The 22,541-nt window shown below is 38.0% G+C and overlaps 1 protein-coding gene across 2 annotated transcripts in view; it reads left to right on the forward strand.

Annotated features, from left to right (window-relative positions):
* DPY19L1 (dpy-19 like C-mannosyltransferase 1) overlaps positions 1-22,541 on the forward strand; it is a 93,414-nt gene that overhangs the window by 17,318 nt on the left and 53,555 nt on the right. For both annotated transcript variants that reach the window (XM_019959434.2, XM_070787855.1), the window contains exons 2-7: positions 646-670; positions 1,293-1,380; positions 4,095-4,232; positions 7,079-7,199; positions 7,879-7,972; positions 21,668-21,725. In XM_019959434.2, the coding sequence (XP_019814993.2) occupies positions 646-670; positions 1,293-1,380; positions 4,095-4,232; positions 7,079-7,199; positions 7,879-7,972; positions 21,668-21,725 (524 nt within the window). The remainder of the gene's footprint in view (positions 1-645; positions 671-1,292; positions 1,381-4,094; positions 4,233-7,078; positions 7,200-7,878; positions 7,973-21,667; positions 21,726-22,541) is intronic.

Below are 22,541 nucleotides of genomic sequence, written 5' to 3' on the forward strand. Positions count from 1 at the left end.
CCTACAATAAGATGAATCTTGTGATATAAGAATACTGTTTTCTGGATTCTTTTTAATGTGTTCTTTGTACTTGTATAGAAGGCAAACTATTGATTCTTGTATGAGACTGGTTTTATTACCAGTTTTTCTATTTTCTTTTTCCACCTCTTTTTCTTCCTTCCTGTTTTGTTTTAAATTTGTTTAAAAATATTAAAACTTACTATAAAAATTCAGATATTGCAGCATGTATTGAAGTGATAGTTCCTTTTTTCTATCCCTCTCCAGTCCTGTTCCCTGAAGTTACCATATCTTTATTCTTTTGCCTCTCACCATTAGTTCTATCCTTCTTGCAGTTGAGTTTGTGGAACTTTCCATCCAAACATTTCTTGTATGGTTGTTGGCAAATAATATTAATAGCTCCTCATTTATTTTGTTGAGTGAATGAAAATTATAGCTATATGCTTAATTCTTTTATAATTTAGTCCATTGGTATTTTAAGCAGAGCTCTGGGACTTTTTTTGAAGAGTCCCCATTCTTTATCCGCTCCCTATGAGTTCAGGATCTACAGTTCCCAGACTTTATCATGCTTATCTTTACAATGCTTTTCTGTAAGGTGAAAACACTTTTAATGCTAAAATAATGATTTACGTTTCTTTTTTCTTGCAGCTGCCTTTGCAGCAGTGTTGCACTGGTAAGAACGTTTTTCTCCTATGGTATATTTTAGGCAGATGTTTACAGCCTATCATCCTATTTCATATATATATGAATAATTCCAGTATAAGGATGAATATATATTACATGCAGCACACTAGTATGAAAATGTAGTTTAATTGATAAATCAGAGCCAGAATAATGCAATTTTTAATAAAAAAGAGATATATTATTAATGAGGTTATATTTGAAACTGTTTAACATTAATATAGTGTTCACATTGAGAAGATTAAGTTTTTTAATCTTCTGGATAAGAAGAAATATGAATTTCATAAATCAGACATTTCTGAAATAGTAACCCAATGACATTTATAGTTTAATCTATAATTTTATTGTTTTTGGCTTATAGTATCATTATTCTGGTTCATTCTAATTTTAAAATCTAATTTGAATGTGTTTTCTTATAGAGAGAAATTTTAGTGGAAATATAAGATATATTGAATGGAAGAGCAAATATGGAGACTTTTGTGTTTGAGTTTTATCACAAAATTAAGTGCAAATATGTAGAGTATTAATATTTTATGTTTGCTTTTAGAGTTTCTTTTAAAATTATACTTAGTATAAGTTTCAACACAGTTGCTTTGTTACTGTTTGTTTTACAGGAGTCATATAACACACCTCTTTGAAAATGATCGTCATTTTTCTCACCTCTCAACATTGGAAAGAGAGATGGCTTTTCGCACTGAAATGGTTAGTTTTCATGTACTATTTTATTGTAGTAGTTTAATAATCTAAATATTTTAGGCTTCTTATCATGGAAATTTTCAGATATTTTAAAGCAGAAAGAGTAGACCCAAGTCCCCCTACCCATTCCTCTAGCTTCAACAACTGAAGACACATAGCCATTTTTCTGTCATCTACATTTTCATATACCCATCTCTTTTTAAAGGAAACCTCAGATACTGTATCATTTCATCTGTACATATTTTTCATGTATGTCTCAAAATAAAGGACTTTTTTGTTAACCACAGTATCATTGTCATACTTGAAAATATTGAAGAACAGTTACTTAGTATCATCAAATATCAATCAGTGTTTAAATAGGCTGGGGGAATGGGCATTTACTAACCATAACAACTCCATAAAGAAGAACTTTTGATGTTCTTCTTTATTTGGCTTTTTTCTCTGAGCTACACTTTACACAGGAAAGACAGGAAAATGCTTGATGCTTTCCTTCTATTACAACTTTTCGGAAAAATGAGTTGCTTCCCTAGCATCTTTTAATGGTGACAAGCAGAGTTTTGTCTTTGGGTGTATGTTTACGGCCTGATAGATTTTAACAGATTTCTTAAACTTACCTGTCTTTTGCTGGTGAGAGTCCTTGCAGTTGGCTCTGTGATTCCTTGATTTGGGATTCCCAGATGGCTCAGTGGTAAAGAATCTGCCTGCCAATGCAGGAGACGTAAGAAACATGGGTTTGATCCCTATCCCTTCCCTCTAGGGAAGATCCCCTAGAGTAGGAAATGGCAACCTGCTCCAGTATTCTTGCCTGGAAAATTCAATGGACAGAGGAGCCTGGTGGGCTATATGTAGTCCATGGGGTTGCAAAGAGTTGGAAATGATTGAGTGTGTGTACACACACACAAACATGTACACACACACACACCCTCCTTGATATGACCTCACTAGTATTATGTAGCTTCCTTAACTTTCTGGTACTGGAAGACATTTCCTTTCCAGACCTGGAATCATCCAGTATTCTAAGGAGCCCTGATTCCTTCCAGTAGCAAATGGTATTTAGAGGCCACAATTTTGGTGATAGAGGTGCTCATTGCTAGTATTTTATGCTAGATTGGCCATTGTGTCTAGTAGATAGAATTAGGAAACAATTTTTTAAAAAGAAAAAATAAATTATTTATATTTCTAAATTCAAATTTAGATTAATTACTTTTTTGATATTAAATTTGTATCTCTTCTGTTAGCCTGAGAATCTTGGTTTCACATTACCTATATTTGAGGAATAAAAGTATCAAATATATTGTTAAAAATGATTACTAGAAATAATTTAAAACTTGTTTGTGGTTTTATTTTTGACTTTAATGTATATTCAACTAGGAATGTACAATAAAATTACTATATCTTAAATTTGTTTGAAATCCTTTGCCAACTTAATAATTCTTATATATTTTTTGGATATTTAGGCATATAAACTTTTTTGTTTTAAATTTTAGTTATATAAGATATTTACGTGATTCCAAAATCAAACCTATAAATAAGGTAGGTTGTAGTTTCCTGCGGGGCTGTCATAACAAAGCACTTGTACCTTAGAAGAGCAGAAGTTTATTTTCTCACAGTTCTGGAGGCTAGAAGTCTAAAATCTAGGTGATGGCAGGAACATGTTCTCTCTGAGACTTCATTCTAGCTTCTCATGGTTCTGGCAATCCTTGGCTTGCATTGTAGGTACCATGACTCCAATCTCTGCCTCTGTCTTCATGAAGCATTTCCCCCTATATCTCTGTTTAAATTTCCCTCTTGTTATAAAGATACCAGTTATATTGCATTTGGAGTCAGCCCTTCACATCATGTGGCCAAAGTATTGGAGCTTCAGCTTCAGCATTAATCTTTCCAATGAGTATTCAGGATTGATTTTCTTTAGGATTGACTGGTTTGATCTCCCTGCTGTCCAAGAGACTCTCAAGAGTCTTCTCCAGCACCACAATTCAGAAACATCAGTTCTTCGGTGCTCTGCCTTCTTTATGGTCCAACTCTCACATCATACATGACTACTAGTAAAGCATTTTTTTCCTCAAAATGGGAGTACTACCATGGTCCCTCTCTTCTGTCTTCACAGCTCCAGTTCTGCAGGGTTCTTAACTTAAGCTGAGCTGAGAAGAACCCTTTCTAACACTGAAAGAAGCCTTTTCTAACTCTTCAGTTAGTGTGGGTTATGCTGCTGCGGCTGCTGCTGCTAAGTCTCTTCAGTCGTGTCCGACTCTATGCGACCCCATAGACGGCAGCCCACCAGGCTCCCCGTCCCTGGGATTCTCCAGGCAAGAACACTGGAGTGGTTTGCCATTGCCTTCTCCAGTGCGTGAAAGTGAAACGTGAAAGTGAAGTCGCTCAGTCGTGTCCAACTCTTAGCGACCCCATGGACTGCAGCCCACCAGGGTTTATAGGGGTTTCCTAAATGAGCATGCTCTCTGAGTTATATGACTTTTTAAATGTTAAAGCTATTTTTTAAGCTGTTTTGAGATCAGTTGTTCAATTAAGACAAGGTTATGCTAAAATATGTAAGTTTTTTGCAACCTGAGCATTTATTAGTGACCAGAATCCTGTGAAATTAATTGTAGCTGTTACGTGCGTGATTGCTTTGTTTTTAAAAAACAGTATATTTAAGTTTTATTTTAAGCTAATACGAGGCATAGTAATTATGTACTTTTTATTATAACATGTGCTTGTTTCAGGGACTGTATTATTCCTACTTTAAGACTATTGTGGAAGCACCCTCATTTTTGAATGGAGTATGGATGATTATGAATGATAAACTGACTGAATATCCCCTTGTTATTAATACATTAAAAAGGTTCAATCTTTACCCTGAGGTAAGATACTTTTGCAATTATGATTTTTTTACTTTATAAAGTATTACTTATATTAAATGGTGATTCTAAATCTAAGATCTAGTTCAATATATTAAATTTTATCTTTTTTAAAAAAGTAAATGGATATCTTTTCTTAGAAAGGAATATGAAAAAAATCATGATTACTTTTTGGGGTCTTTAATGATTTTATGGAAATGAGTATTATGATTGCATGGTTTAGAAAATGTGGGAACTAGATTTGGTGTGTTTATAGGTATTACATTACCTTTATGTGTCATTTGCCGAATACTGTTTCTTCCTTACCTGAGATTCTTCATTTAAGCGGATGCGCTTTTCCCCTGGTGGGAATGGAAGAAAGGAGCTGAGATAGGAAGGCAGTGCTATCAGTAACTATTTAATGCATCCCTAAGGCATTCTCCAGGACCTACCTGGGTTGACTTCCTGGGTGACATCCCTCTTGGGGCTCTCCTGTTAAGCACGCTCCCCTTGGCCCCCCTCATAGCATGCTGATGCTGCCAGAAGGGGTGACTTCCTGGGTGACATCCCTCGTGGGGCTCTCCTGTTAAGCACTCTCCCCTGGCCCCCTCATAGCATGCTGATGCTGCCAGAAGGGGTGCTGCCCGGTGCAGCGGGCCATGGCTGCCTTGGTGCTGAGAGATCTCAGGCTTGGGCTCAGTGTCAGCACTAATCAGGGCTCTTGGTCATTTCCCTTTGAGTGAGAGGAGTCTAACTTCCAGATGAACTGAGTTAGCCTGCTTAATTATGGAGGAGATAGAGACCAATAAATAACCACCAAAGTGCTTATTGAGTACTTTCTGTGCATGTCTGCATTTACTTTTCCAGCAATGGGATCACACAACACTTTTTTTTATAAATACTTTTTGTCTTTTAAGAATATTTAAAACCATCTTCCTAAATCATCTTTTTTCAACAGCATCATTTTTTATGGCAGTAATACAATCTGCCATTGTTTATTTAGTTCATCTTTTATGATAATTTTGGTTGTTTTCAACTTTTAAAATATCCTAAAGCTTCAGTAAACATTCTTGAAGCAAAATCTTTACAAATATCCATGTTTTTTTTTAAACTCTAAATTTGTGGATGGGGATACACATATACTTATGTTTTTTTAAACTGTAAATTTGTGGATGTGGAACTATTTAGTTCAACAGAATATAGGCTTTAATGATTTTGGTACATGTTGCCAAAATGCTTTTTAGATAGGATTTATTAATGAAAATTACCATGGGCAGTGTTTTTAAAAATGCCTGTTTCTCTGCATCCTTGCTAATTTAATGGCTAAAAAAATTAAGATCATGTGATGTGTTTTGTTCATTGCTATATATTTGTGTATGTACATGTATATTTTCAGTGCTATGTATTAAATGCACTTTCACTTTTAAAAATAATTGCTTATTCATGCCCTTTGTCTATATTTTTATTGACATTTTGTAAGAGCTCATTATATGCAGGAAGTTAATACTATGCTATACGGATATGACATTTTCTCCAGCTTTTTGTTTGCCCTTTAGCTTTGTACAGTATGATGTGAATGTATTTTTTCTTGTCAGAGCTATCATGTCTATGAATCTTTTAGATGTATGTTTTTTATTCATTCATATATGTAAAAAAAAACTTATTCTTAATTGTTATAATTATGTTTTTGAGATTTACAGTTTTAATTTATCTGAAATTTGTTTGAATACTCAGTTTTGGGGCAGGAATCTAACCTTTTATTTTTTCAAAATGGTCTTCTGTGTAACCCAGCACTTGGGTGAGTGGTCCATCTTCTGCCTGCTTCTCTTATTATTTCCAAAATTATTATACACATATGCTTTCAACTACTTTTGGACTTGCTGTTCAGTGTTTCCTTAGGTTGAGGTCCTGAGAAATAGGCTTTAAGATGGAGATCTGTACCTGAAGTATATAGGGGAATACCCTTGAGGGCAATATCTGAAGGGGGATGAAGGAATTAGGAGGAGGCAGGCGGAGGAGTTGAGCTGTGATCCGGTCATAGCAGAGGCCTCAGCCAATCTCTGGGGAAGCTCTGGAACTGGGATGACCCTACAGAGTTGTCCTACCTGAAGCAAGGGCCTCTGACCTTTATATTCCCCCCTGTTGACTAGTTATGGCTGCAGTTACCCTTGGGGAGGGTGACCTTTAGTGAATTTACTCTCTACTGCAGAGGATAGCTCCCAGAGAGAAACCCAGCTGAGGGTTGTCAGCCACCACCCCTCCCCACTGCTCAGGGAATGAGTGCCTCAGCCCCGAAGAGAGACCTGTGGCATTCCACTGCCTCTGCCATAGTTACTTTGATCTGTCTGACTATTCTTGTGCCAGCATCACACTATTTTAATTATATAAGTAGCAAATTTTATTATCTGTTAGGACATTTTCTTCAGTTATCTCCGTTTTGTCTTTTCCATATAACACATCTCAGTAGACACTTGAGATCTTGCTTAGCTTTGTTTTATGTTTATGAATTAATTTGAGGAAGAATTCACATCTTGAAAAATTAAATCTGTTCAGGAAGATAGAATATCTTTCTGTTTGTTCAACTCTTGTTTTGTATCCCTTAGTTGAATTTTATAGCTTTTGAAGATTACAGATTTGTATATCTTTTGTTATATTTTATTCTTAGCCCTGGGTGAACACGTGAAGACTGACCAGTGAAGACTCTACATACGGGACTGTAAAGCTCCTTTTACTAGATTTAAAGAGACCCAGATGAGAATTGTACAGGAAGGGAAAATTTGTCAATTATCAAAATGTCTCAAAAATATTCTAGTAAGGAAACTGTTGAGGATACTTTTTTCTTAAAATGTCTCCCTCTCTTTTCCTATTAGGTAATCTTAGCCAGCTGGTACAGGATTTATACCAAAATAATGGATTTGATTGGTATTCAAACCAAGATATGTTGGACAGTTACCAGAGGAGAAGGACTCAGCCCTATTGAAAGCTGTGAAGGCAAGTTTCCATGATATTGTCCTGTTGTCTGTTGCAGTATAATAAATTTACGGCAAACTTAGTGGTTTTTATTATGTTTATGGTTTCTGCTAGTAGGGAATTTGGGCGGGATATAGAATGGTTGGTTTGTTTCTGCGATGTCAGAGGACTCTGCTAGACTCAAATGGCTGGGAACACTGGAATTAACTTGGAGCTACTTCACTTACATTCTGGCTGCTTGACTGGGGTACCTGCAAGGCTGAGCCCAGCTGAGCCTCACTGGAACACCTACAAGTGCCCTTTTCATGCATCTTGTGCTTTTGTATTAGTATCTCAGGGTAGTTAGGCTTCTCATGTGGTTGCTCAGGGCTCCAAGTTGGATACTGCATGGCCTCTTCCATATGGCTTCTGCCATGGTCTGCTGAAGCAGTCACAAGCCCAGCCAGACTTAAAACCAGGGGCACAGACCCCAGACCTCTACAGGAGGAGTATCCATGAATTTGCAGCCCTGTTTCATAACCACTACAGCTACTTCTCTGGTCTTACCTGTTTCACATTAGTGTCGTGTGTTCATATGGGAGCCAAGGCAACCATTAAATGTATCTGGCAACCATTTTCAAAATAGTCACATTTTAATGTGAATTGTCGGACACATAAAGTAATCTATAGTTAAAGCATTCTTTTTTTTTAATTTTTAAAGGATTGGGAGATCCTGCTTGCTTTTATGTTGCTGTAATTTTTATTTTAAATGGACTAATGATGGCATTGTTCTTCATATATGGCACATATTTAAGGTAAGACTACTCATTTTTAATATGTATGGTTTATACTGTATACTAGAATAGTAAGAACAGTGAGATGATTGACATAGTTCAGTTTTATGACAATGTCATTTCTGATATATCTATTAGTAGATACAAAATTATTTCCCATTTGAACGATTTCATCATTGGCATAGTCAGCCACATTTAAAATAATTTTAAAGGCTTAAGTAGAGGAGGGCGGGGATATTTGATAAATATTAAATATTTGTGGGCTTTTGTACATAAGCAGTATATATTGGTTACATAAAATATTGGGAACATAAGGGAAAGGACCATTTATTGTCAAATGGTGTTAGTGACTATTCTGCTAATTTTAAATAGAAATGTAGTCTATACAGATATTTAGTAACTGACTTCATTTACTTCATAGTTGAGCAACATTTCTAAAACTAAAAGATTAACATATTTTCTGAGTTTTGTGTTTCTATTTCTCCTTTTTTTGACCCTTCCTTCTACTACTTGTTTGAATTATTTTAGCTTCAGAGTATCTTTAGAATTTTCTTTTTTGACTTCTTCCTGATTCATTGAGGTCCAGGAGTATAGCGTATGTATGTAATTTTCAATTTGGGTTAATGCATGTGAATCTGCTATTATCCTGTTGTTTTCTTTGCTTTGAAAGTATGGCATTTACAGTTTAATACCTCAAAGATCTCTTGCATCCTAGCTCAGTATCTGAGTATATACCAGTTGCTTGATAATATTTGTCAAATGAGGAAGCTATTAGAAGATCAATTTAAAATATATTTGCATAAAGATTTAAGATACTTTGATGCTAATATTTCTGACTTTGCTCTAAGTAAGTTCTTTGAATTATGTAATTAGGGGAGACTGAAATGAAAATTCTTGATTAAAAGATGATGTGAAAAATTTTGTTTTTGAAACAAGATACACAGAACTAACTTAACAGAAGTATCTGGTAAGCAGGAGAGGAGGCTGACTTTTGAAGGAAAGCAAAGCCAGGGTGCTTTGTCTCATGAGGAGCCAAAGTTAGATGAGTTTGGAGGGAATCTATTCATTTTGCTGAGTAGTACCCAGCTGTCTTTATTGCATTTGGGAAATCAGACTTTAAAAGAAGTTAAAACATGGAACATGACATTCTTACTAAATTGCTAACCTATAGTTATACTGTTTTTTTAATTGAAAGAAGAATTTCTGAACACTAAAAGTAAGCATGCTGTATCATTTTCTTATAATGCTTACGATGACAATTATTTCAAAGGTTGAAGACACAATATCTGCTGCAGAGAATGTGAGGCTTTGGTTTTGGCTGAGGGATTCTTGGTGCTTTGGGCCCTGGCCAGAGATTTTTCAGTCTGCAGAGAGCAGTGTTCTCCCTCCATGTTCATTTGTTCAGTCTGCACCTGGAGTGCATACTAAGTGGTCTCTTTTTGAGACCGCATGTTTGGGTTCTGAGAGCATGTTGGTGGGGTGAGGTTGGAGATGGCAGCGGTGGTGGACGTGTGTCAGTACGAGATAGACAGCAAGGATAAAGTGCTTTCAGTTCTGGAGGCAGGAGAAATTTGTTCTGTTTGGAGCAGTTGATCTAGCTCTGTCTTGGAGGATCAGAGCATTTTGGATAGGTGGAGTCGAAAAGAACCCTGGGGAGAAGCAAAGGTGGACATTTTGGGATAGGGAGGGGGTAGAAAGAAGATCAGTTTTCCTGGGATACAAATGACTGAGGAGGCATTGTGGAAGATCAGATTGGAGTAAAGAGTTGGGCTGGTTGATGAATGAGCTTAATGCCAGACTGGTTGGAAACCTCTTCCAAAGCAAGTGAAGGAAATCAGAAATGTGACCAATAGAGGGACAAGATTCAAAGCTGAGCTATGAACTCATGTGACCTTTGACAGTCACCTCACCCCAGAGTCAGCCAGTGACCGCTTCAGTAGTCTGTCAAACAGGAGGGCGTTACCTCGTAGGGGATTTTAAGATCAGTTTAGTGAGTTGGGACCAGCAATTCCTACTTACGTGAAAAAAAAAATGAATAATAGGAATATGAATATATTGTATATTCATATATTATATATATGTGGTATATATGGTATTTTATAAAGTATGGTATGTGTTATTATTCATATTTGTTATTCATATATATTCAAATATGAATAATAACACGTACCATACTTTATAAAATAGGTGTTATTTAGAGAAACTTCTGTTTGTTGCTTATTGTATATATGTATATACATGTATGTGTGCTGAGTTGTGGTGTAAAGTCTTATTTCTTACTGTTGTTTTAGGCTAAAAAAAAAAATCTGTAGACCACTCACTGGTTGGGGCAGCAGGAGGGAGTGACTTTACCTTAAGGGGATTTGGGTCTTTCCGAATAGCTGTCTCTGGTTCTTCTCCCAGCTCTGAGCGCCGCGTCCTGTTTCAGCCGCACCCATTTTACTGCTCTGAGCCCAGCCGGCCCCCTTGGTGTTGTCTGACTCTTGTACCTGGTGGCCGACCCTCTGGAGCTATGCTTGGGTAAAGAGACCACACTGGTGTCACACATTTTCATTTCCCTGCATAATCTCTGTAGTCCTGTCTAAACACATCCTAATGTCTAGACTCTTCCTAGCCTCACCATCCCCAGATGAGCACTGTGGAGTCACTTCTGTTCTCTTGGCAGTTGTACTGCACCCTGGGGGCCCAGGTGTGTAAATTATACTCCAGCAGGGACCTGGGTTTATATTACGGTGAATCAAGTCTTCCATCACTTTTTCTATCATTTTTTTTTCCTTCCGTTTTTGAATGTTCTTGACATGAATATTTTTAGAAGTCTCAGATTACTAGGTGGTTCTTACTGTTTTCTTCCCTGGTTGTTAGGTTTGCCATCCTTCTAATTTTATAAAGTGGGATAAAGCTGCAGACTTCTTAACATGTGGGTTAAGAATAAAGAGGAGGATGTCTTCAATTGAATTTAGAATCTGTTTATAAAAACTGTTTCTATTGAGAAATGAAAGTTGAAATTTCTTGAGCAGATTAGAAATTTATAGGCAAATTGAGTATGATGTTTTTAAATCCAGAAGTGTCTTAAAATAATACCTGTGTTAAGTTTTCTGAAGTCAAGTAAGCCAGTTCATTTCAGCAGAAATGGAAGTGGAAGGGAAAACAAAACATACACAAACAATGAAATGGGGCTGGGCTGCCAAGCTCTGACTTGAGGAGATGAAGTAAGACATTTTTGCAAACACGACCTATTCATAATATACCTTTTTGTCTGGAATTCTCAGTGTTTTAGTATTTCTTCAAAACACCTATTGTTAGTTATTTTCTACAAGCTGTGTTGTTAAGTCATAGTTACAGTTATGTATTTCATAAGACAATCTGATATTTCTCAGCTGCAGACTAACAGTTTCTGGGGGCCAGTTTCTCAAGACCCCTCATGTCTCCGTTCTGCAGGGAGGTTGGAACATGTGAGAGTAGTTAACAGGCAGTTAGGAAAGTCCTCATTGCTTCTTGGGGAAATTCATTCATTCCTGAGAGATGGAATTCTCTTATTGATAAATGCCAAAAGCTTTTCTTGTTGGACCTGAAGGGCAGATGTCATGCAAGTAATATTAGTCCTTTTCTTCTTTGTTGTTTGATTTTAGTATTATTCTGGAAATTGAGATTGTTAAGTAAGAATAGATTGGATGGTACATATAACTATTTATTCACCCTGAAGTTATGGTTTGCTGGTAAATGTTTAACAGCCAGCTCTCTGGAAAAAAAATACATATTAAACAAATTTATTATAAATTTTATTGATATAAAAGATGTATACAAATAATAAGAGAGTTTCTAAACAGGATTTCTTTTTTCTAAATAGCTCACCAGAAATACTGTGACTAGTTCAAATAAAAGAGGGATGTGGTCCTGGGATACAGAGGTATTGTGGAATTAGGGAACAGGAAACCAACTATTTGGGCCTCATAAAAACTGAAACTGGGAATTTGAAAGGCCTTTTACCCAAGGAGGCCTAGCCTCTCCATATCACCTCACTCTCCTTTTCACTCCTGCTGGACTTGTCTGTCTCTATTACTTCTCTGATAGAGGTGTCTGTCTGGGGGTGTGTGTGTCTGTCTGGGTGTGTGTGTGTGTGCTCCAGAAGTACATCTGTTTCACAAGTTTGTTGGCTTTAATCATTTTGCCTTCCTTTGAAATTTAGAGGAATTCAAAACAAACCTTGAATGTTTCTATTAGTGGAAAACTAATATAGGACAGAATTAGCCCTGAAAGAGGGATGTCCCTTAGAAGATGTGTTTTTATTTTAGGGCTCATCCCCCTGTTGGTTTTATAGAGTTCGAAGGAGTTATTCTTTATTTGTCACTATCCTTCATTCTGTCTGTTTTTCGATTCCTTCCCTTCTGCCAAGGAACATCTCTTCATTTTCCTTTCAGAGGACAAAATGGAAACAAGATTTTTTGATTGGACTACTGCTTGGGTGTCCTTGTCACCCCCAGTCTAAGCTGTAAAACTCCTATTCCTTCCTCTACTGCAATCTGGTCGCACCAGTGGTGAGAATGTGGTCCCATCCACCTGTACCACCAGCCCCTTCTATGGAGATTATCTGGCAGCCAGGCCAAGCCATTCTTTTGTCTGGTTTTAGTCTAAGGATGGTAAAATAATGACATGAAGCCATTCAAGGTTTTCACAGAGAAATGCGATGCCCAGCACTTTTGTGCTTAGTTTTTTCTTTTGTCTCTCACTGATGATTATGGCTGCCACCATCTTAGAGTTTCTGTAGAGAGGTACAGAAACTGTAGCTGAAGGATGGATAAAAATCCTTTCCCCACAGTTAATAAGACAAGAAATAGAATCATTACAGCACCTAATTTTGAGTAAGATTTTTAGATCATGTCATAGAATCTTTGAGTCCTTTTCTATTCAGTGTTCTCCAGGGTGCCCAGAAAATACCTCTTCTTGGTTTTGAGGCTCCTTCAGCATTTGGCTTTCCATTCTAGATTAAGCATCATCTGAGTAGATCTGTAGAAAACAGTGTTGTTGCTGCTGCTGCTGCTGCTGCTGCTACATTGCTTTAGTAGTGTCCGACTCGGTGCAACCCCATAGACGGCAGCCCACCAGGCTCCCCCGTCCCTGGGACTCTCCAGGCAAGAACACTGGAGTGGGTTGCCATTTCCTCCTCCAGTGCATGAAAGTGAAAAGTGAAAGTGAAGTCGCTCAGTTGTGTCCAACTCTTCGCGACCCCATGGACTGCAGCCCACCAGGCTCCTCGGTCCATGGGATTTTCCAGGCAAGAGCACTGGAGTGGGTGCCATCGCCTTCTCCGAGAAAACAGTGAGCAGTGAGTAAAGTTGACTCTGAGTCCACCTGTGCTGCCTGTTACCTCTCCAGACCCTGCTGTCTCCCTGGGCTTTTGTTTGTTGTTCTCCATGGAAAATACTTTTACTGAACTTTTCTTTTAGGGCTTTATAAGAAACAGTTATATGAAACCCCTTATTTTATGTTTCATGCATCTCTGTGATTATCTACTATAGTATAGTACCCACTATCCTCGCTTAAAAAATAATACAATGTAGTATTTTATTTCCTTTGGTGATGAATAAGAATGTCTGTTTTCATGTTACCTGGAAAATTTTTATGATTGTTTTACTTATAGTTCTTTCTCCAGAGAAAATCAGCAAGTTCCCAAATAAGTTTATTCAGCTTTTTTTTTTTATCCTATTCTACAGCTGGGTATGAGACTTACTAGAGTGATTTTAAAGTTAATTGTCATTTTCTGTGTTGGCTTTTGTGATGAAATGAAGCACCAGTCCGTTGCCCTGTCTGTCCCCATCGCCCATCCGTTTCTTTGTCCAGAGAAATGACTTTCAGACAGTGGTCCATATTTATGTTGTTAAGACCAAATAAATATTGCGCACTGCTTAGTCGAGTGCTGTGCTCTGTGCTTGGCCCACTAAGTCGTGTCTGACTCTTTGTGACCCCGTGGAACGCAGCCTGCCAGGATCTTCTGTCCATGGAATTTTCCAGGCAAGAATACTGCAGTGGGATGCCATTTCCTCCTCCAGAGGATCTTCCCAACCCAGGGATCAAACCTGCATCTCTTGTGTCTCTTACATTGGCAGGCAGATTCTTTACTGCTGTCCCTCCTGGGAAGCCCTGAGTCTAGTAGGGTAAATAATTGTTTATGTGGAAACATTTTTTTTCTTGTAGTTAAGAGTCATCTATTATTTTGTTTTCCTTCACTTTTTGTATACCAATTAATTATAAACCACAAGTAAGCTGTAAAATAATTTATATGTTGCCAAATATATAAAATTCACCATTTCAGTTTTCCCACTCCTAAACCTTGGGGCCTCTCTCCTGGAACCCTATGTCTTTTGGTTCCACACTATACTGGTCACTAGTTTGACTGGTTTTAGAAAAGTTCATTTGGGTTTTTCCTTAAAAACCTGAATAAACTTTTTGGCCAACTCAGTACTTTAGTTTTCTTCAGACTTTATTTCACTGTCTTCTAAGATTCACTATGGCTTTTCAAAAGTTAGGTGCTGTTCTGCCATCAATTCCTTTTGTACCTGGTTCATTTTTTCTCTGGCAGCTTTTGGATTCTTTTTTCCATGTCTTAAGTAAAGGTCATGATGTAGTAGATTTTGTTTCATTCTTTATATCAGATATTCTAAAGGCTTTGTTCCTCTGGACATGTGCATTCTTCTGGGGAAAACTTTCTATATTATTTCTTTGATGACTTTCTCTTCTCCATTGTCTCTCTTTTCCTCAAAATCCTATTGTTTGGATAGGGGACTCTTGGATTGAAATATAATTTTCTGTTTTTTTTTCCCCTCTCCCTTATTTTACCTGTTATGTTTTACTGTAGTTTCTATGAAATTTCCAGCTCTTCTAAAGAGTTTTGAGCTTCAAGTTTTATTTTGTTTTTTGCATTGTCTCTCACCTGAAGATCCTCCTTCAATTTGTATTGTGAGAAAAGCCTGGCCATTCTTTTGTAGACCATAGCTACTCATCAGAAAATGCCTTTCTTTCACATGAGGAACCAACCAGTCACAGAGTGCAAAGAAAATCCTCTTTCGGTTTTGTGTTCTTCTGTTGTCTTCCTTGGCCATTGGAGACTCATAGTGGCTTCCTTGATACTAGAATTTTTTTTTTTTTTTAACTACTTTATTTCTAAATAGGTTCCAGACACTTTGAGGACCTGGAAGATTAGTCTGTATGTCAGACCTCCCTTTTAATTTTGCTTAATGCCCTCCTTTCTTCCCCTGTAGCTCAGCTGGTAAACAATTCGCCTGCAATGTGGGAGACCTGGACTCAATCCCTGGGTTGGGAAGATCCCCCAGAGAAGGGAACGGCTACCCACTCCAGTGTCCTGACCTGGAGAATTACATGGACTGTATAGTCCATGGGGTCACAAAGAGTTGGATACAACTGAGCGACTTTCACTTTCTGTCCTGAAGTGAATAGTCACAGTTAATATAACCAATTTTCGTACATGTCTTTCTCATGACCCAACCCAAGTCACCTATGAACTGACACAGTGGTTTTTTTTTTTTTTTTCTTTTTAGGCTCTGTGGCAGAACTAAGTTTTTATATCAAGATTTTACTTCTCCCTAGCCCTTCACCTGTTCTAAGGAAAAGTTGAATTTCTTATCCTTTATGCTAATTTTGCTTTCATTATTTTACTTGACTTTTTTGTTCTTCATTAATAAATCAGCATTTACTGTTTACACAGGCTGGATTTTTGGTTAAAAACGTGTCTTAAATAGGCTGTGAATTGTATCAGCTCAAACTTTTCCAGCTTCATGTTTTTTTGTTTTTGTTTTCTTTTCAAATGTTCTATTAGCTTGGTGGGCTAGCACATCTTTAATCATTTGGTATAACAGTTGTATATGAATATTTAAAAGATAAGTATTTCTCTTCAGCATGCATAAATTGATGAAAGTTATTAGTTGAAAATATTGGAGTCTTTTCTACAAACTCTGCCTCCTCTTGTGTCATTATCTCAGCAAATGACACTAACCACACTGTTTGTTGCCCAAGTCTGAGCCTGAGAAGATATCCATGACTGTCCCCTTTTGCTACCTCTGATGTCCTAGTAGTCACAAAATCCCATTGGTTTCTTTCTTCAGAATATCTCTGGCATCCCTGTACTTCTTTCTTTGTCCCCCAGCATTCTGTCTCCCTGGGATAGTCCGACATTCTCTCTCTCTCTCTCTCTCTCTCTCTGGGACCCCCAGCATCACTCTTTACTAGGATACCATGGTTTTCTCTCGTAGGCATCTCTCTTCCTAGAATCTCTTCTTCTGCCATCAGTGCTGTTCCCCACCAGGCTATTTTACTCACTGCAGTCATTGTGATTTCATTTGAGGGACTGTAACAATACAGTGCAACTGGAGCACAGGTTTTGGGGTGGAAGGAAGAATAGTGAAAGGGATCTGGAGGTATATACACAGCCAGATCCCACGCAGCATCCTAGACATGTTTAGGTGTTTGAATTTCCTCCGGAGAACAATGGAATGCCAGTGAAGGATTGAGTGGGTAGTTCGTGTTATTGTATTCATTTATTTGTAATGATGGCATAATGCAGAGAATATTGTAGGAGGAGTGAACATGGACGCACAGCCTAATGAAGCTGTGCGGGAAGGTGTTGCAGTTGTCCATGGGGAAGTGGGTGGTGGCCTGAGCTAGTTTAGTGGGGGTGGGATGGAGAGAAGTGGACGGTCTCCAAGGTATTTGGGAGGCATAGTTCATGAGGATTTGTGATTGACAGGTTTTTAAAATTTTGTTTTATAATTTTAGGACAGCACAGGTTTGCACATTGGTATAATTTTCTCCAGTGGTGCTCAGCAGAGGGTTAAGAAACTCGGTGTACCTTTGAGGTAGGAGAAAGCTGTGAATATTGGGAATGAGCTGGAGTGTTGGGAGATGACAGCTCTGAGGAGAGCATGTGAGAGAAATGAACTCTGATGAGCAGGGTTTAATGAAGATGACAATAGAGGAGGCTGCTGGCCTCATCTCTGGGCCTAGAACCATGTAGGAGCCTGACAGAGTGACTCTCCCAGCAGAGTGAGGTTTCAAGGCAGGAGGGGAAGGAAGCATCTGGGTAAAGGCTGAGCTGATGGGGAGGAAATTGTGCATCATGGAGTGGAGGTCCCAGTACCAATGACAGGAAATGTATGTTTAACCACAAGGTTCCCCAAAATGAATGCCAGCAGTGTTCTGATTGAAGACTTTTCATGTTTTCACTTACTCTAAAGATACCTTTTGAATCTCTACCTTAGGAGAGGCTCAGTATTTGGCACTATAACCATTGCAGTGATGTATCAAGAAGTTCACAGTCTTGTAAATAAAACTCTTTTTCTTGGTCCTAGCAGACAGAGAGTTAAATTAAAAGCATTGATTATTTGCTTATAACAGAGTGGCAGGACCATGCTGAGAACTTTTCTCAGCCCTCCTGATTCTCATTCTCTTTCTCACCTTTTACTTTCTCTTTTCTTGATGTTCAAAGTATCCCTGCCCCTAAGAGAAGGTTTCCCTGGTGGATCAGTGGTAAAGAATCCGCCTGCCAAACAGTAGTTGCGGGTTCCATCCCTGGACCAGGAGGATCCCCTGGAGGAGGAAATGGCAACCCACTCCTGTATTCTTGCCTGGAGAATTTCATGGACAGAGGAGCCCTTCGGGCTACCGTCCGTGGGGTTGCAAAGAGTTGTGCACGACTTAGGGACTAAACAATTAAAAAGTTCAAGGGAGGATGCTCAGCTCTCAGTCAGGTCTGGTGGTCTAGCAGGTGCTGAGGCTTACATCTCATTAAATTTGCAACTTGAAATCCTCTCGATTGATTTGTTTCTAAATTACTCTTTCATATTCTTTTTCTTAAGCATTTACACAAGGGTAATTTAATACCAGGCTTCCCTGGTGGCTCAGCGGTAAAGAATATGCCTGCAATGCAAGAGATATGGATTTGATCCTTGGGTCGGGAAGATCCCCTGGAGAAGGAAATGGGAACCCACTCTAGTAGTCTGGCCTGGCAAACCCCATGGACAGAGGAGCCTGGCAGGCTGCAGTCCATAGGGTCGGAAAAGAGTTGGACACCGCTTAGTGAATAAACAACAACAATGATTACTTTTGTTTCTGTGTTTATTTTGAACTTTGCATGTTTCATAATTCTTTGGTATATAGAGGTAAAAACTGCAATGATTAACAGAGCCTACCAAAATGTGATGACTGGTTTAAATCCACTTTACAGAAAGATTTGGGAAAGAAGAAAATTACAAGATTATTAAACATTAGAATTGATAAGTATTTTTAAGATTTTTTATATTCTTATCCCCTTATTTTATATCTAAGGAAATTAAGGTCCAAAAGGTTAATTGGGATGTATGAATAACTGTGGCAAATGTTTACCAAGCTTAGAATGCTTTAAAATTTGCACAATAGGAACTTTCATATTTTCTGACAGTTGGTGGTAATATTGCAGAAGAAACTTTTTTTTTTTTTAACCACTAGGGAATGCTGAAATATCAACTAATCAACTGTAATGGAAAAAAAAAATTAATTTTAAATATTCTGGTTGCTACATCTTTTCTGTTTAGCAAAATAAAATGACCTATGTGATAGTCTTTAAACACCAGAGGGTAGGAAGTTAAATGCTGGGAACACTGTTTTGGATTTATTGCAAGTCATATCATTTCCTAATGATTGGAACATAGAACATTCCTTGTAGATAAGCAAGGTTTTTTCTCTGCTCTTGGCTATGCGGAGCCTCAATATACCAGAAAATCTGCCTCTCTGCCTGGTTAAGCAAAACTGTCTGTAATCAAAAGATGCTGCACTATAATCTAATTATAGGAGAACACTGTATAATTTTGAGATGGGGAAGACCTTCACAGACAAGCCAGGAAATGCAGAAGGAAAGAAGAAAAAATATTGATATTTTACTATAAAATTAGCTACATAAAGTTAAATTTTTTATTGTAGAATAAACCATAAGTTATACCAAAAGATTCTGTCACATATATAACAGTAAAAAATTTATGTCTCTAATCTTTAAATAGGGAAACAGAATCCAATAGAAAAACAGATAAGAATGTGAACAGAACAATTCACAGAAGAGTAAATGAAGAAAGCAAAATGACACAACCCACTGACATAATGCTTTGTACAAATAGGCAGGAAGAACAAATCAAAATAACAGTGAGAAAAAATCTCCACCCTTTCTATGGGCAAAATGTAAAAGGGTCTGGGCACATTGGGTTCTGTGTTATAGCGAATCAACCCCTCACACACTGGTGAGGGTGTGGACTGGAGTGGGTCTTTTGGAAAGTCCGCCTTCTTTGACTCGACAGTCTCACAGGTCTATTTGATAGAAGTAAAAACACTATTTTTTACATGTGCAAAGATATTCTTTTATCATTTAAAAAATTATAACAAGGAACTGAAAAACATCTGTATGACCAATAACAGGGAAAGGGCAGAACAAATTGCAAAGTGTTTGTACTGTGCAATGTGTGACATCTGTTGAAAAGAATGCTTTGGGTTAAATTAGGAATAACAGATTAATTAGGAAAGGAACATTTTGGAGGGATGTTAATAGTATAATAACATTAAAATATGTGTTTGTATGGTTATAGAGAAGGATTTGGAAGGATGGACACACAACAAATGTTATTGCTTATCTTTGGTGAATAGGATTGGAGGAGGGTTGCTGGCAGGAAACCATTTTTTAAAAATATATAGCTCTATGGCTTTTTGTCTTGTTAGAATATGTTCTAGTTGTTAAAATATATTTGTCTCTTTAATACCTAATATTTAAGCATCTAATTATTTAAATCCATAACTCATTCTTTTTCTTAAAGGTTTTCTTTTCAGTGGTGCTTCATTGCCGCACACAGGCTCTCTCTAGTTGCAGCGAGCAGGGCTACTCTAGTTGCAAAGGGCTCCAGAGTGTGCACGTTTCAGTAGTAGCAGGGCACGGGCTCAATTGCCTGTGGCATGTGGAATCTTCCTCGATTAGGGATCAAACCCACATCCCCTGCATTGGCAGGCAGATTCTTAACCACTGGGCCATCAGGGAAGTCCCCATAATACATTCTTAAGCTTCCTAAAGTCTCATCACTTACATTGAGCCTAGAGTTTGCCTGTTTGCTGGTCTTTTGAAGTAGCCACGCTATGCCTCTTGAGGAGAGAACCCCAACTTCCAACCCCTGTCCTGTACCCTTTCTAGCTCCTTTATCTGCCTTTCTTATTTCTGTAATCCATCACTTCAATACTGTCTGGCCAGCATGCTGTTTCTTTGCCCCTTTATATTTCATTTGTGCTGGTCCAAGTTAATGACCAGTGGAGAAAGATCACACAGCCTTACTGTTAGTGTCTCTGTGACAATTTGTGATCTTGAACTTCTATTGATCCCTTAAAGAGGGCTCTACAGCCCTTCTGTTTTCCCTCCTTACCTCTCTCCTAAGTGCAAGTGGTATTTCAGATACCTCCTCCTCCACTTTCCTCAGACCTTTAGCACTGCTCCCTGTTCTCTTGAGCAGCAAGTGGCTCTGTGCCCTAACTCTATGGGGAAAATAGCAACTCTGTAAACTCCTTGCCACTAAACATGTAGACTCCACTTCCCTCTTGAGCCAAGGCTGACTGTCCCTATGTGCTGGGGATCCCAGCCCTTCCTGTTTGCTTCTGGGGATGTTGGGGAGGGTGTATGTTCTCGGTACATGAATTATCCCTGCCATCTCATGTATCTCCTCTGTGTTTCCTCATTCCTACACCCTGAAGAATAAACATAATGGCCTAGAATACCTGTGTCTGATTCTTTGTTGCTTTTCTGTGATATACACATATTTTTGGGTGGATAGAAGGAAGGAAGGATATCTGGGTAAAATTACAAGAAAGCAGCATGAGCTAAAGAGCACTCAAAGACCTCAAGAGTAGAGATGAAAGAAATGATGAAACAGATCTGAAAACAGCCTTCCTTTCCCTTGCTCAGATGCTTTTGGTCACGGTCAGAGTAGAATGGGGACGTAATTCACCCTTACTGAGCAAATGAAGCTTTAACTGTTGGGACTGTCAAACTACACCATTGTGGTTTCTTAGCTAGAGATATAAGCCAGATTCTTATATTTTGATGTTTGTGTTGTGTTTCCCAATTTTCTGAAAATAAACAAATGATAAAACTTAATCTGTAAACGAGTGTTTCACAAGCATGTATAAAGGTAGCTTGGAGATGGGATTTGGGAAGTACTGAATTAGTTAAATCTTTAACGTGCTAATACACTTTGTGAATTTCCAGGAGCAGGAGGCAGTATGGAGATTTCCAGCTTTCTGATCATAAAGCACTTTTCTGTACTAGCTTCCATCCTCTCTCCTGAATGTATATTATATGCAAAGAAAAATAGTTGGTACTAAAGAAGTTTAAAAAGTGAAAAAAGAAAGATCAGGTTGCATGGTGCACAGTAACATGACGAATAAGAATTTTTTATTCCTTGTCAGTTTCTGTTTTTCTGTACATTTTGAGCATGGAGAATGTTTTTTTAAAAAAACAAAACTTTTTTTTTTTTTTAAACTAATGATACATTAGAGGAAATAAGCTGTTTTGTAAATAATAGAGTTCTAGTGTGGCTAAAACTTTTTGTAGTACTAGCAGATTATCATGTTATGTTATTTCAGGGTTTTATTAGGATTGACCTGATTTCTGTTACTGGAGTTACATTTTCTTATATTCTTTTCCAGCGGCAGCCGTTTAGGAGGCTTGGTTACAGTGTTGTGCTTCTTTTTCAATCATGGAGAGGTAGGTAGTAAACAAATATTTTCAAACTGTTCAGGGGTTTTACTTCTAGAAACAATGTTTTTCACTTAAGTATTTTTAAAAATTTTAAGACATTTTACCAATACAAATTTTACCAATATAAAATATAGAAATATATAGAAATTTAAATATATATTTAAATTTCTTTAATTTCTTTAAATTTAATCTGTAGTTCAGTTCAGTTTAGTCACTCAGTCATGTCCAACTCTGCGACCCCATGAATCGCAGCACGCCAGGCCTCCCTGTCCATCACCAACTCCTGGAGTTCACTCAAACTCAGTCCATCGAGTCAGTGATGCCATCCAGCCATCTCATCCTCTGTCGTCCCCTTCTCCTCCTGCCCCCAATCCCTTCCAGCATCAGAGTCTTTTCCAGTGAGTCAACTCTTCGCATGAGGTAGCCAAAGTATTGGAGTTTCAGCTTCAGCATCAGTCCTTCCAATGAACACCCAGGACTGATTTCCTTTAGAATGGACTGGTTAGATCTCCTTGAAGTCCACGGGACTCTCAAGAGTCTTCTCCAACACCACAGTTCAAAAGCATCAATTCTTTGGCGCTCAGCTTTCTTCACAGTCCAGCTCTCACATCCATATATGACCACTGGAAAAACCATAGCCTTGACTAGACCGACCTTTGTTGGCAAAGTAATGTCTCTGCTTTTGAATATGCTATCTAGGTTGGTCATAACTTTGCTTCCAAGGAGTAAGCATCTTTTAATTTCATGTAGTAGCAGTCTTTAAAATCAGAGAAGACAATGGCAACTCACTCTGGTACTCTTGCCTGGAAAATCCCATGGATG

Source organism: Bos indicus, chromosome 4, assembly GCF_029378745.1.
Source record: "Bos indicus isolate NIAB-ARS_2022 breed Sahiwal x Tharparkar chromosome 4, NIAB-ARS_B.indTharparkar_mat_pri_1.0, whole genome shotgun sequence".
NCBI classification, from domain to species: domain Eukaryota; kingdom Metazoa; phylum Chordata; class Mammalia; order Artiodactyla; family Bovidae; genus Bos; species Bos indicus.